Source organism: Anser cygnoides, chromosome 2 (assembly GCF_040182565.1).
Source record: "Anser cygnoides isolate HZ-2024a breed goose chromosome 2, Taihu_goose_T2T_genome, whole genome shotgun sequence".
Taxonomy (NCBI): Eukaryota; Metazoa; Chordata; class Aves; order Anseriformes; family Anatidae; genus Anser; species Anser cygnoides.
This window is the reverse complement of record NC_089874.1, coordinates 26,060,693-26,073,183: the sequence shown is the minus strand read 5'-3', so window position 1 is coordinate 26,073,183 and position 12,491 is coordinate 26,060,693. Positions and strand designations below refer to the sequence as shown.

General features: G+C 42.6%; 1 protein-coding gene across 5 annotated transcripts in view; it reads right to left on the bottom strand.

Annotated features, from left to right (window-relative positions):
- LOC106039669 (probable acyl-CoA dehydrogenase 6) overlaps window positions 1-12,491 on the bottom strand; it is a 96,938-nt gene that overhangs the window by 14,614 nt on the left and 69,833 nt on the right. For all 5 annotated transcript variants that reach the window (XR_010829125.1, XR_010829126.1, XM_066991730.1 and 2 more), the window contains 3 exons: window positions 8,106-8,279; window positions 1,191-1,352; window positions 898-1,048 (listed from right to left, as the gene is read on the bottom strand). Coding sequence is in view for 3 of the 5 variants with exons in the window: in XM_066991730.1 (XP_066847831.1) it covers window positions 898-1,048; window positions 1,191-1,352; window positions 8,106-8,279 (487 nt within the window). In the remaining 2 variants the exon portion in view is untranslated. The remainder of the gene's footprint in view (window positions 1-897; window positions 1,049-1,190; window positions 1,353-8,105; window positions 8,280-12,491) is intronic.

Here is a 12,491-nt window from a genome sequence, read left to right as displayed (position 1 = left end):
ACAAAATCTAAGTTCCATTTTGGTCCTCCAACACAATATAGGACATGAGGCCAGCACGGCTGCCAGGAAAACTATTTGCTTAGAGGGAATTTTGCTGTAGAAGTAGATACACTGCAAAATTTCAAGGCCCTGGCATGGGGCTTATTTAATTTGCAAAAAAAGGCTGTTTTAATGATCTAAAAACTTGCGGGAAGCAGCTACTTCTCTCAGATGTCTCACAAGGTACCTAGTATGACTAATCGCATGGAGATTGCTCTCAGAAACTGCTGCAGGTCCGTGGGCAGGACCAGTCCCTCTGTCTGCAGTGAAGCAGGAGCTCACCACAGGAGTCCAGTGCTGAACTCCAGTTTCAGACACACGTTTAGGGTGGAAATATGGAAAAAAACATGAAGTTGATTTTCACTGGTCCCTCAGAGTTAGGAGAAAAGCTACTGCTTTGTTTTAGTTCTGTTCCTGTAATCAAGCTTATAAGCACAGAGCAAAGGAAAAAAAAAATCACTTGTTGGTAGGCCTCGCCTCTTTTCATTGTCATACTGCCTAGCACATGCCCGAGGACCATCAGGGAAAACACGGAGTTTACTTTCTTTGCCTGAAATTCAAGCTAACCTGTGGGTAGTTCAAACCCCATAGTTGTAGTTTGGCCAACTGTTGGCAAAGGAAGAGCCAGCCTACTTCCCGACACCAGTCACCCCCACGTCAATGGGACAGGGGGTGCCATTTTGTGGCATGGTCAAGGACTGCAGTCAGAGCTCCAACGTAAATCAGTGAAAGGCTGTGCAGTGGGACAGTCATCAGCCAGGAGCTGGTGGCCTTTCCGGTGTGTGATCTTTTAGCAGGGTATTTAAGAGGGAAAATTGCAGTGAAGAAACCTCCTACATTCACCACTCACTCGCTTACCTGTAAAACCTGCTCACCAGCACCTCACTGGTGAATCCCATTCCTCCCCAAAACTGCAGACAGCTGTCAGTCACTTCACGGGCCAGACGACCGGCCTTTAGCTTAGCCATGGAAGCAAACTTGGTCACATCATTGCCTTCCACATAGAGAGCTAAAAAATGATGAAAAAAGCACAGTTACACACGGGCACTTATTGACCACTGCCTGGCAACCATCTCCCCATATTCCTTCAGCCTGCCAATGCTCTTTGCATTAGAAAAAACACGTCTGGGAGGGCAGATGTGGGCGCTCACCAACAGTGCGGTACAGCAGCGAGCGCAGCAGCTCCAGTTCGGTGGCCAGCTCTGCCAGGCGGAAATGCACGACTTGGTTGTGCAGCACGGACCGGTCAAACACCTTTCGCTGGCGAGTGTACTCAATGGTTTCTTGTATTATTGTTTCCAGCGGTGTCAGGACTGCGCGAAGCAAAGCACAGAACGAGACATAGCTTTACCCAGATCTGTTTTTTTCCTTCCTGTTGAAAACAATTTTTTTTCCCAATACAAACGATACATTTTTACAAACAATACATTAGGTTTCCTGAAGTAAATTATTCCATATGCTCAGTTTGGGGTGCAGAATTTCAACTCCTAAAAAAGTCTGGCATTCCCTTGTACCTTTGAAAACAGATTCCTTATCCTTATTCCACCTGAGTCCCGAACTGCCAAACTCAGAGGAGAATGAAGGGGAGTGGGAGGAATGCAGCAAAGTCACAGAGAGCAGTACATAATAACAAGCATGTAACCCTTACCCTTAATATGCCATCTGGGGCTGTACCACAAGCTTGTGGAACTCCTGCTTTCCATGCTACCTGTGTCCTGAACAGCAGAAATAATCCCAAAATAAAATCTGAAGGCAGGCAGTGTGCACATTGAGCAATGCTCTAGAAATGTAAATTCAGGGAAGCTTTCAAGGAAGAAGGCAGAAATCTATTTAGAGATCAAGGAAAGTGAACGGACTCTGATTACATTCCATGATCCAATCCCAATAAAGAAAGGAAGGAGAAAATATGAAGCTTCACAGCCCCTTTTAGTGAATCCTAAGCTGTGCTTCTAATGGAAGCAGAATCAAAATAGGACACGGCTGGAAAACAGGTGAGAGAGATGGGAGAGACTGCTTTGAAGTAAGTGAACTAGTTTGCTGCATTTTTTCTTTTCTGACCAACCTTAGAGCGACCCTGTTTCAAACAAGAAAAAGGAAGAGTGTTTTCTTTCCAAGACAAACCAGCCTTGAAGTGATGGGATCGGCTTTCAGTCTGTCGCAGCTTTGCTAGGACAACAGCAGGTGCCGAATTTGTGGGGAATTTTGTTTGGCAAACGTGGGCCCATGTCATTGTGGCAAGCAGTAGGGAGAGTAGAGAGAGAGCTTACAAACCCATCTGTTTGATAAGTACCACATTTTCTCTTTTGAAAATATGCGTATCCACATCCACACACCTTTAGAAACTGAAAAACAAAAATCTGTATCTGAAATGCAAAATTCAGCCAGGCCTTGGACTACTACAAAATCCCTTTTCCCACCTGCCATGGCTCCTGGAGGTACCCACATGCAAATTCCTCACAGGAGCCCGGTGTGCTTCCATTCTTCTTTTTTGCATCAATATTGAGACCACCTCTACTTAAATTTCATCCCTATACTGCTCTCATATATCCTCATATACATCCCTATACTGTTCTCATATGCAGACTTTGCTTCCCACCATGGTCATTTACTAGCTCTTCCACACAGCACTGCTTTTTGCATCCTGTCCCCACCACATCCCATGAGGTGAACGCCTTTTCTCATTCCCTTAATATTCTCCCCCCTTTCTTAAACAACTATCCACATTGTTTATTTCGAAAAACAAACAAACAAACAAAAACATATATAGTAAAGTCTTGTTTTCTTCTGTGTAAATTCTGTGCTGCCACTCTAATGTTGGTTTTCTGGACAGGAAAATAAATCGCTCTCTCCAGCTACATTTCTTTTACAAAAGGAACACCCCCGTTTTCCCAAAAGACCACGTAACACAATGCTGTAAGATGTATGATGCTAACAGCTTTTTTGCTTGTTTACCTATGGTCTCCAGCTTGGAGAGATGCTACAGAAAAAGCAAGAAGCGTCCAGGCACCTCTTGCTCCATACCCCAAACCGGGAAGCATGGAGCTGAGGCTGTGCTGCTGGGAGGGAAACCAAACAGTACGTGCCAGTGCTAGGACAGCAGAAGAGAGGTGGGAGGAATAAGGGCATGGGATTAGGCTTGAATAGGTCTGTCAGGGCAAGGTGCTCCAGCATGGCTCATTTGGTTGCCAGCATCCAGATGGGAAATGGCAAAGCAGCTGCAGGACTGGGTGGGAAGGAGCAGAACAGCACCTGCGTCAGTCCTAGCTGCAAAAGGGCTGAAGATCACGATGGGGTTTTGGTCCATCTCTGCTCAGGCTGTCACCACGCACCAGGGCTGGGAGCAGGAAGCACGGGAGGGTTGTTCTCACCGTGCTTACTTCTCTGCTTCACTGCCTCCTTCCTGCCCCACGTCTCAGCTAACCCATCCTCCCTTGTTTCCTTGGCTGTCATCACTGCCCTTCTGCTTATTCCAGGAACTGCCATTTGCACACAAAAATAAAGAAAGGAGATTTTCTCAGGACAGGTATTTAGAGCTATAAGCGTAGCTCTGAAATGGCAAAGCTTGACTGTGAAGCAAACAGCAATGAAACACAGCATGTCATGAATACCACGACTGCCAGCAGCCCATTACAACATAATAGCACAAAACACTTTGCCAGTTGCATGATAAATATAGAGAAATGACATTATCACCAGTGAAATTCATTTTCTCTCTAAACTTTCATCCTTTTACTGTACTGGCGTGTTTGTTTCCTCTTTTGTCATACAATGTTCTTCCCATCCTCAGGCAAACCTGGCCTCAGGCTGTCTGACTGACAGCACACGCAGGAAATGTCACTCAGGGGCAGGATAGGGACCATGCTGTCTACCAGATAGCAGAGCATTGTGAAAGCTCTTGCAGTTGCCAGATGCAGAACAATCTTTTCTTCGTACTTCCATCCAACTTACATTTTCCCACTTGAAACTTCTGCTCACTGTAAACACACTTTGCCTTGCTATTTCTCCACCCAACAAAAAAAGGAAACTAAAACATTTTTCTTACGCGGTCACTGATCCCTCTCTACTGAGCTAAACAATCTGTCTCTTACGGACGTGGGTTGCCCATGCAAAAGGATCTGTCATCCTGCCGTGACTCAATGGTGCTCATAAAACTCAGGCTACAGGAGCAGATAGAAGTCATTAGAGAAGTGCCATTCTGCTCTCTCACACACATGCTGAACTCCCTCTTGGCCTCCAAGTGAAGCAATTCACAGGAAAACTGTTTGCTTTTTGCCATAGTAACATTCCCTTCCTGTGGTCAGGGCAACAGGTCCTCAAAGTGATGGTGTTTGCTGAGTGTCACAACACGGGAGAGGTTTGTGGCAGCTCTTCCCCTTTAATGAAGCAGGAAAGGCAATGACTTTTAACAACGGCTTTGGTAACATGCCACTTGGAAGAAAAGAGCACACCTGTGACCAAATTTTGCAAAGTAAAATTCTTGAAAAACATAGGCTTGATAAAAATAAAAAGCCTTCCAGGTAATTCATTTTCCATCTGTTTTAAATTTCTTTCACTGAAAAAATATTTTAAAAGGAAATAAGAAAAAAAAAAAAAGAGAGAGAAGAGAGAGAAAGAGAGAAGGAAAGAGAGAGAGAGAGAGAAAGAGAGAAAGAGAGAAAGAAGAATGAGAAGGAAGAAAACTCCCCACACACATTCTAATACTTGGCCACAATGAAGATAACCAGTAAACAAAGAGAAGGCTAAACCATATTATATTTCATACTAAAAAAAACTTTATAAAAGGAAAAACAAAAAAACAACGCCCCCCAAAACCCACCACCAACAACAAAAGAAAAAAGGAAGGAAAGAAAGAAAAGAATTGCAGTGGCATTGAACTGCCTCTGTCAAGTTTTAGGAAGCAGTTGAAGCAAGCAAGCTAAGAGCAGCCCTTGAAGTGTTCAGAAAAAAACAAACATAATTTTCAGTGTCACATGAATGGTCGTGAATTGGGAAGGCACAGGAATGTCCTTCTGAGGGCCAGAAATGAGGACTTGGACGAACACACGCAGACCTAATCATGAAATTACTGAAGGCATGCACATAGTCTTGAATACTTGAGCCTTCAGCAAAACACTTGTGGTTGCACCAATGCAAAACTCTTTGTAGGACTGGAAGCTAGCAGTGCCTGTAACATTGTGGTGTAACAAACCACATCCATCAGGCAAACGGCTCTCTTCTGAACATCAGTTACTCTGACAAACTCTCTCATTTACTACAACTGGTTTCTTCTGAATTTTGTAATGTGACAAGAGACCTAAGCCTTGTTCCTGCTTCCAGTGCTCTTCAAAGCATTTTACGTCAGATCGTCAGTGGATAAAAGCAAAAATGACCCAGAGGGCACAGCATGGCCTGGTTCCTTCCTAGCAAAGACACTGTAGGATGGAGCTGCATCTCCCTTGGTGGCAGCAGGGACCGAAGATGCCCTTCCCAGATTGCTCATCGTCATTCTGGCAACAAGGCAAATTGGAACCTGGTGTCCCGCTTCCTGAACGAGTGCATGGGCTGCCAGGGTGTTGTGCAAAGCTGGAGAGCACCAAGCTGCCGGTGGTTTTGAACACAAGTGATCTCACCTGCTGGGCTTTGTGTTTTGATGCTGTCACCACGCATCACTCTCGCCCGGGGCATGACTAACACGACTCTGCTGCCCCGGGAATGTCACTGCAACCTGGCGTTTATGATCGTTTTGTTTAACACAGACTCCAAACTGAGCATACGAATGCTTAATCGAGCCCTTACGGTCTGTGTAAACTTTGGTTATGTTTCAGAAGTGGCTTTTTGCTTTGAGGAGGAAGGGACTCTCACTTGTTTGCTGCAGCAGGGCTTGTGGTGACCAGCCACGCGTATGAGGAGAGGTGAAATACAGCTCTCCTACAGCTCGAATTACCTACAGCTCGAAGGTAATTAGCACAAGGCACAGTAGATCTACATAAATTAAAAAAAATCCCACAAAGATTTCAGTGGGGCGAATTCTTCTGTTCTGTTCATAAGCTCTCCTAACGTGACATGGTAACTGCTGTTTGATAGCACTGTCATTGATTAGTGAAAGACTTCTTTTTATGTTGATGAAGCTCACAGAGAAATTAGATGGTAAAATATGTCTGCAGAAAAACAGCCTCCTGCCAAACTGCCTGATTTTCTGACTCCTTTAGATTAATCCCAAGCTTTGGAAAATATATGTTTGTGATAAGCAAAGAAATCTGAGGTCAGATACTTGAGGGACTTCTGATGGTGGGCACCAGAAATACAGGTCGGTCACCTTGGAGGCATAAACACTCCTACACCAAGGCTACTACTGTACTATCTACCCCCAAGGACCGAAAACTGCTTTAAACTACTCTGTTCACTGGATCTGTCACATTTCTGCCTAGGCAGGAATACTCTTTTCCTCAGGATTTTCAAAACTTGCCTGTTCGAGGCCGTGAACAAAGTGATCAAGCTTTGAAATCAGCCTTGCTTTCACCAGGAGGCACGATGAGGGGATCACCAGAGACCCCTTCAGACTGGAATCATGTGGCTCTCCATGACTGCCACCTGAACATGCACTGTGCCTGCAGTGTACGCCAGCATCCAAGGCTTGAATGGTGATGGCTTTGTGCAAGCAGCTCTTCAGCACAGGCTCCAGGCCTCCGGCACAGTGCTGCCGGCAGAGCCAAGGCCACCCGGCCTGCGGAGGCCATGGCGAACATGCACCTGCAGCTCGCAGGCAATTACACCCTGACTGCCTGGTGCTTGGGGCCCTTATGTAAGTGAGGAGGACAGGCACAGGCTCACGGGACTATTCACCTTTTAAAAACAAGGAGAGGAGAGAGGCCAACTGCTCTCAAAACCTGGAGCCCCTGGTTACAGCACTGTCCTTGGTAAGGCAATTCCCAATTCATGCTTTTAGTATTAGGCCTAGAGACTTCATGTGGAATGATCCGAACTCATTTCATCTCCATCCCATGAATGTTGTGAACACTGCAAAAGCAGAAGCAGTACAGGGCATCTCATCCTTGTCAGAGTCTGCAGCGTCATCCCTGTGCAAGCCTGGCCTCCTACTCTTTGCTACAACAGCCCTCACATGTACCATTTATCTCAGACTGAACTAAAAACATTGGCTCAAACCAAAGGTGTTTTAAGCATTTGAACTCCAAAATTTTTGGTCTGGGATCAACCCATAACAGGGAGTGATTTTTTTTTTTTTTAAAATTTGGTCACTGAATCAGAAAATCACCCTGTACAATTCCCCATTCTCCAGCCACACCAAGACAGGAACAGGCAGTGTATGCACAGAAGTACAGGTCTGAGGAGATTATTTACACAAACCTGAAATTTAAAGAGGACCAATCTTCAATCTTCTCATAGTGAACCACATTACATTTAAGTTAAAGAATCAAATGCTATGGGGTAAGGGGAAGGTTAGAAGGCTGAAGATACACAATCCAGACTTGGATCTGGTTATCTGGAATATCCAGAATCTGTCTATCTCAAACATGTGGACTTGGGTATGGCCTGAGTTGAGAGTAACAGAAACTCTGTAGCAGCAGATCTTCAGGGAAACGAATTTGGTGTTGTATCATGTACGTCCGATGTGTATTGAGACAAAACAGATCTGTAAAAACAAAGCTATTAAATCCTGTATTTACACAGCCACTAAATTAATTATCTAAAATCTAGGATAAAGATAAACATCATTGCTTACTGCACTACAGGAAAAGTCACCATTCTTCTATTTCATGCCAGTATTTTTATACCCTTTTACTACATCTGTAGCCAGCATAACATGATGCTGTTTTTTCTTATCAGCAGAACAGACTGAAAGAAAGAAGAAAATCAAAAACAGGCTCTGTGATACCTCACAAAATATTTTCTTTCTGTTTCAAGCTTTCCTACTAAAAGGGAAGGTTGTCTGTATTCAGGCTATGACAGATTTCAAAAACAGATTGTAAGAGGTCATAATTTGCAATAAAAGGAAAGTGCTATTAGTCATGCAGTAAGGGTGACCCCTGTGCTCCTGCCAGGCCCCAGCAACACGAACGATGACTTACCAGTGGCTACTCCCCACAGCCGCTCTTCTTGGAATTGCAACATCTGATATGTAAAACCCATTCCTTCCTCACCGATGAGGTTTTTGCAGGGGACTCTTACGTCTTCAAAAAAGATCTGAGCTGTGTCCGATGACCTCATGCCCAGTTTGTCTATCTTCTTAGCAATGTGAATGCCTGAAGAAAAACATGATATTAATCTGGAATTTAATAATAAAGTTGGCTCATCCCATTTTTAAGAATTTTCTCCACTTTATTTGACTAGAAAATCAGACATTGCAATTTTAAAGGTCTTAATTTTCCTTATGTTCCCAAATATTAATTGTTTACTAGTAGTAATCTTACTTCATGTACGTCTGGAAAACATACAATATTTATTCGCTTATGTTTGATTTTTAGTGCATTATAATAAAGTGTTGGAATTCAATTTAGCAGTATTTGCTGAGTGCCTGCACTACAGTGAAATAGTAAATAAATGTTTAATAATGGCAGAAAACAGAATTATATATTAAGCTGCAACTAGAGAATTTCTACTCATGGAAATTCTTTTCCTTCTTTTCTTCCACATTTATCCCTCCCTTTCTAACCCATTCTGATCTCTTCTGGTACCTGTAGAAGAAAGGGTTTATAATCAAATCTTATCACTCTCTCCTAGTAATAAAAAGGTTAGACTCCAATTTATAAATACAAGCATCCAACAATTCTGTATCAACTCAAAATTTTGTTAAGACTATGTATTTTATGATGGCATACAAAGACTATTTAGTGCATTTAAAGAGTCACAGAAGGGTTTATAAGGGTCGTGATTCATTCCTTGAAGTTTTTATGTTGACATCCTTGTGAAGAGGGTATGCTTTCCCACTGACTTCCCTATACAGCATAGATTCTGACCCAATGTGCAGCTGTCTGTTGGAGATGACTGATTCCTGTAGGGAAATCCTGTTGCAATCTCTATCCAGATCTCAAAACTGCTTCAGGTTTGGCCACTTCAGCTATGTAATCACACCAGGAAGGAATCCTTCCTGTTTTATTTCCCAGCGAGATTTTTTTTTTCCCCACAAGTTCTTCCTTGTTATTGTTTAGATGCAAGCACGGCTTACCGCTGTGCCATAAGAATTAGACAGACATCAGTGATTTTTGTGTTATTTCCCTTTAAGTCTTCAGCCTTTATCTCCTTGTTTTTCTGGGTTTAACACATGAAAATTCTGCATGGAAATCAAGAATGCTTCAGAGGCAAACTGAGGCCAACAGGTAGATATGAGGACTTGTGCAAAACATGCCGATTACATCTGCCAAGTCAACATGGGTAGAAGAAACATTCTTCAGATCAGTTTCTATGGGTTTGACAGAAAAGCAAACATTTTGCTATCCACAGACATGCTATTCTAACCAATTTTGTGACAGAGTGGGATTCTGGTATTTTTTTTTCCTCTTCATTCTATTTTTTACTATCCTATACTACTCTCTAACACAGCTTAATAAGAGTTGGTCACTGCACAAAATGTTGTGGTCCCTCTCTGTACTTCCTTGGCTTCCACACCTCTTTCTGAATTAAAACAGGCCTCTCAAGCTCCTGGTGACAGGAGGCCTTCAGCCATGTGAAAATTACTTTGGTTTTGGAGGCAGAAGGAGTTTGCAGTCATTTCCTTCAAATTCATCCTCTCTGGCAGCACTGAATAAGATTATGGAAAGTTTCATCTCTCAGCAAAGCAGAGATGAAATACTGACACTATTTCCAAATGCCAAGTCTGCTCTCAGAAGAATATCCACATCGACTTCCAGACCTTCCACTCAAGACTACTCCATCGGCCAATCTATAAACAGATAATGTGTTACGAATATTTCCTTTGATAGCTGTTCAATGGAGGAAGAAAACTGGAACATCTGTATAAAAATCCTTGACTTTTGGATTGAAAACTATCCAGCAATTTGCACCCAGTCACGCCAGAAAAGCATTTGTGGTTTGTTTCTGTATTAAAATCAGAGTTAAACAAACACACACTGAAACTATCTACAGGCCCAAATGATTTCTGGAACATCTTTTCCTGTTGGAATATCACTGCTTGGTTTCTTTGAGAGTTTCAGAGATCATGTCTTTGGTCTGCTTCCAGCTGTCTTTTATGTAATCATTGCTCCTTGCCCATGTGAAGATGCACTTTCTGCTTTTGTTACTGGGATGTTAACTAAGGACTCTGCTAGATGAAGTGCAACTACTGCAGTTCTTTGTACTGCTAAATCAGTCCTACTGAGTGCTTCCCCAGGCTCACATAAGGTAACAACTGCTGAAGAAGCTCTTACAGGTCTGGTTAGAGTTGCTAAACATGTTAAAGACTTCCATCCATACTTCTTACAGATTGGGCGGTGTGTTCAAGTTTCCTGAATCTAGCAGCATTGCCTCCTTTGTTGAGCCTTACCAGTTTCACTTGCTCTGAGATTCTTCTTTCTCATTCAGAAAGAGGCCAATCTCCGTCAGTCTCACGTAGTGTCTGTTGCTAGCATATGCTATGCTTTGCATTCTCTCTTTTTTGAAGACACTGATACATAATCATCTCTCTAAAATACGGACATCAAAATCTTCCTTTACTTCCTTTAATTATTTTAATTCTCTTCAGAGAAGTACTATATACTTAAAATTATCAGCAGCAGTAGAAATCATTTGCCCAAATAATTCCCAGACTTTGTCATTAAATAAACGACAAGCTATCTAATAACACACATATCTCAGTCTAGCAAGGCCAAGTGCCTGCCTTACTAAAAATCACTCTAGCAGAGCCATTTGTACTACTTCTGCCAATATCACTGAGATGGATTACTCTATCTCTTCATGGGCAGTTCTTTCCAGAACTGTTTCTTGATTTTTCACTTTCTCCCACTCCTCCAGAACTTCTGACAATCTCTTTTTAGTTCCTTTATTCTATCTTGGGAGAAAGGGAGTCGCTCTCTCCTGCCACCATTTAGTGCCATTACAAGTGGAAAGAGACACATTTTAAATTGCAACTTGAGAAACATGTTCTTTCTCCTTTCCTGGATGCTCTTCTCTTTATTATCTCCTCTTTGCAATTTATCCAAGTACTATCTCATGACTCACAGGACAAACCAGTGCACAACTATGTCCCAGACTGGGGCTGCAAGCCATTTGTCTATATATCTTACGCACAGACACTTTATACTGTGCTAGATTCTCTTTCATCACATGAGAAATTGACTTCTTTTTTTTAAGACATCATTAGTACGAGGAGTCTACACCTACCTAACCACAGTTATCAAAATTCCCTTTATAAGAGAGGTATTCAGAAATGTTTGTCAAATCAAGGCCATGATTTTCTTCAACCCAGAGTAGACCCTGCACAAACCTAAAATCAGAGGAAGCAAATCCCACTTTATATCTCTAATAATTACTGGTTGTTGAAGCTAATAATTTGTTTCATACTTGTCATTTTTTTCCTTACCTCACTTTCTGCATGTATGAAACAATTAGGTTTTTGTGAAAAACGCTGGACTCCCATCTCCTCCCAGCTGCTAGCAAGAAATGAGTTACCATTGCACCACGGATCTCTTCAATGCCCTGCCACACAGCCTGGAGACTGCAGCAGTTAGTCAGACATAACACACGCCTTCTCCACTGCACTTGTTCTTGAGTTTTGACATACCTACACCTATAGATGCTTGATAGTGCATCCTTCTGCGATGTCCTCTAGACACTTCCTGTACAGTCTTGGTCTGCTGCCCTGTAAAGAGTGTGATCTTTGGCAGATACACATCCTTAGGATGTAACATAGCAGCTTGAGCTTCCTGCTCACATCTGTGTCAAATGGCAGCCTTTTTCATACTTTTCCTCTTTGTTTCCCTGAAAAATTTCATTTCTGATGTGAAATTCCACCCACTGAGCACAATCAGCCATCTCAATACTTCAAAAGGCCACCAGTCAGGGTACAATGACCCTTCTGGAGGTCCATATCTGTATCTATCACACAGAAAAACACTTGGAGGTCTACAGTTTATATTTCTAGGAAGATTTCTACATATCTGTACATCAACTTCATGTGACTCTAGCAATTTTTTTTTTATTTTTCGAAATATGTCTACCACAGGTAAAGCAGGCTTGTGTATAGGTTGCGTGGCCTAACAATAACCCCCCATAAAGCTACAATGATTCACAGGTCTTTGTTGAATTAGCAAAGTACCTGAAAACCTCTGAGTCAATTTGTGAATATTTGATCCACCTGTAATAGCGGGTTGGCTGCTTTGGTATTTCTGGAGAACTGACTTCAGAGAAGCAGTATTGCATTTGCACTCTGACTTTTTCATGAAAAAGAAAACTCAAGGGAAACTTTATGCAGATGACTGATAAGTAAGGTCATCGGGAAATTCTGGGAGATTCTGGCTCTG